At 71.1% G+C, this 2,244-nt stretch overlaps 1 protein-coding gene across 2 annotated transcripts in view; it reads left to right on the top strand.

Annotated features, from left to right (window-relative positions):
• The first annotated feature begins 359 nt into the window (after positions 1 to 359).
• BCL7A (BAF chromatin remodeling complex subunit BCL7A) overlaps positions 360 to 2,244 on the top strand; it is a 27,870-nt gene continuing 25,985 nt past the window's right edge. The window contains exon 1 of one of the 2 annotated variants that reach the window (XM_059408348.1): positions 360 to 639. In XM_059408348.1, coding sequence (XP_059264331.1) covers positions 548 to 639 — 92 coding nt within the window. In that variant the 5' untranslated portion in view covers positions 360 to 547. The remainder of the gene's footprint in view (positions 640 to 2,244) is intronic. The other variant, XM_059408349.1, reaches the window with a different exon arrangement.

Raw genomic sequence — 2,244 nt, 5'->3', positions numbered from 1 at the left:
CCGCTGCCACACACCCGGGGCAGCGGACCAGCCGCCGAACTGGCTCCCGAGGAATGCGCCCCCTCTACGGCCGGCCGGCCCCCCCGCCGGCGCCCCCTCCCCGGGGGACCCCGCGCCACCTGCGGCCTCCGAGTGAGTGTCCCCGCGCCCCGCCGCCCCCCACCCCCCACCCGCGCGCCGGGAGCCGGGGGTCGCCGGTCCTCCCCACCCCCCCCGGGGAGCGGGGGGTCGCGGGCGCCTCGCTGGGCGGGCGGGGGAGGCCCGCGGCGCTGGCCGGCGGCGCCCGGAGGCCGCACTGCTGGCGGCCGCGGCGGCGCTGCTCCCCCTGCTCGGTGCAGCTGGCGCCCGGCGCTTGCGCACTGGGCCCCGGGCGCGCGGCGGCTCCGGCTTTGTGTGTATGTGTGTGAGTGTGTGTGAGTGTGTGAGAGAGTGTGTGTGTGAGTGTGTGAGTGAGTGAGCGGGCGGGCGGGCGCGAGTGTGGCCGCCGCGGAGCGCGAGCAGGACCCGGCGGGCGCGCTCCCCCAGCCTCTCTCTCCCCGCCAGAACCATGTCGGGCAGGTCGGTTCGAGCCGAGACCAGGAGCCGCGCCAAAGATGATATCAAGAGGGTCATGGCGGCTATCGAGAAAGTGCGCAAATGGTAAGCGGAGGCGCCTGCTCGCTCGCTCGCCCGCCCGCCCGGCGCCGCGGCCGCCCCAGACCCCCGGAGCGCATACAAAAAGCCGGCGGGCGCCGCGCCGCGGGCCGGCCGCGGGCCCGGGAGTTGGAGCGGCGGGCGGCGCGCGAGCCGGGTCACCTGCGCGAGGCGGGGGCCGCGGCCGCTGCCCAGGTGCGCTCGCGCCTGTCGCCCACCTGGCGCGGTGGCGGCGGCGGCGGCAGCCTGGAGGCGGCGGGGCGCCCCGGGGCCGGGCGGCGGAGCGGCGGGCCGGCCCCGCCGCGGCGCTCGGCTCCCGGGAGGGGGGCTCGGGGCCGGCCCCAGAAGCCATTTCGTTTTGTGCAAGTCACATGAAAGCGGCTTCCCGCGCGCCGGGGCCGCGATGCCGGCGGCGGAGGGGAGAGCGCGAGCTCCATTGTGCAGGCACCGAGCGGGCCGCCGCCGTCTCCGTCTCCTCCCCGCGCGCCCCGGGCGGCGCTGCGCCGGCCCCCGCGCCCCTGCCCGCGCCGGGCCTCCCTCCCGCCTCCCTCCCCGGCTGGCTGGCTGGCTGGCTGGCTGGCTCGCTCGCTCGCTCCCCGCCTCCCAGGCCCGGCGCCCTCGAGTCTGCGGAGTTTGCAGAGCGCGAGCCGTTTAAATTTAGCGCTTTGGGCTGCCTGGAGCGAGGGCTCTCGGCGAGGAAGAAAGATGGGGGCGAGCGCGAGGAGGAAGCGCCGGGGCGGCCGCGGGCCCGGGGCGCCCGGCACCCCCGCCCAGCCCGTCCTGCCCCGCCGGCGCCCGCGCGCGGGGGTCGGCGGGCGAATCTTTTTGGCCAGAAACCGGTCCGCGGCCGAGTCTGCTTTTCCCAAAGCAGCAGCTCGTGTTTGTTTTGCCGAGAGAGCCGTTGTTTTTGTTCTCTGCGCGGGGGAGAGGAGATTCGGGGCCGGCCGTGCGTGTTCTTCGAGCTCACGCTGGAGTCTGTCCGGCGTGGCCTTGTTGTAATAGGACTGAACGCGTTCGCCGCCCGGTCGGGGTCTGGCTCCGAATCGGCCCACGGGCCAGGCCCCAGGCGCGAGCACATCGCCAGGTTGGGGCAGACTTGTTGAAAACTCCTGGCACCTTGATTTCAACTTTATTATTATTATTATTTTTTTTTTCCCACGGCTTCACCAGGGTCAGGGAGAGAGAGGAGCAGCCGCGACGATCTGGAGTGTCAGCCCCAGCGGGCTCATCCTGACCCTTTTATTTTAAAGACTGAATAAACGGGGTAGGCCCCTGGTGGGGTATGTTTGTGTTTAGGGGAGCTATTTCTTGAGTAATGCCTTGGTCTCTAAAAACCGCTGGGGGTAAGCCTGCAGCCTAGCCGTGTCACAAGTTAGCTGTCCTTTCTGAGTCAAACCCAACAAAAAAGGCAAGAGGAAAATCAATAAAGTCCACGTGCTTCCCGGCCTCCTATGGAAAGGGCTGTCTGCGGATGGCCGGATGCCCGGCCAAGGGCTGGGTTTGGCTCCAGTGGGACAAAGAATTTTCAGAACCGTGAGAAGGAGAGGCCTTCCAAAGTTGCGATCCGAGTTTTCGGGGCTGTGGGAGCTCGGGGGGGGGGGGGGGGGGGGG

The sequence above is a fragment of the Mustela nigripes genome, chromosome 8 (assembly GCF_022355385.1).
Source record: "Mustela nigripes isolate SB6536 chromosome 8, MUSNIG.SB6536, whole genome shotgun sequence".
NCBI classification, from domain to species: Eukaryota; Metazoa; Chordata; class Mammalia; order Carnivora; family Mustelidae; genus Mustela; species Mustela nigripes.
This window is presented reverse-complemented; position numbering and strand designations above follow the sequence as displayed.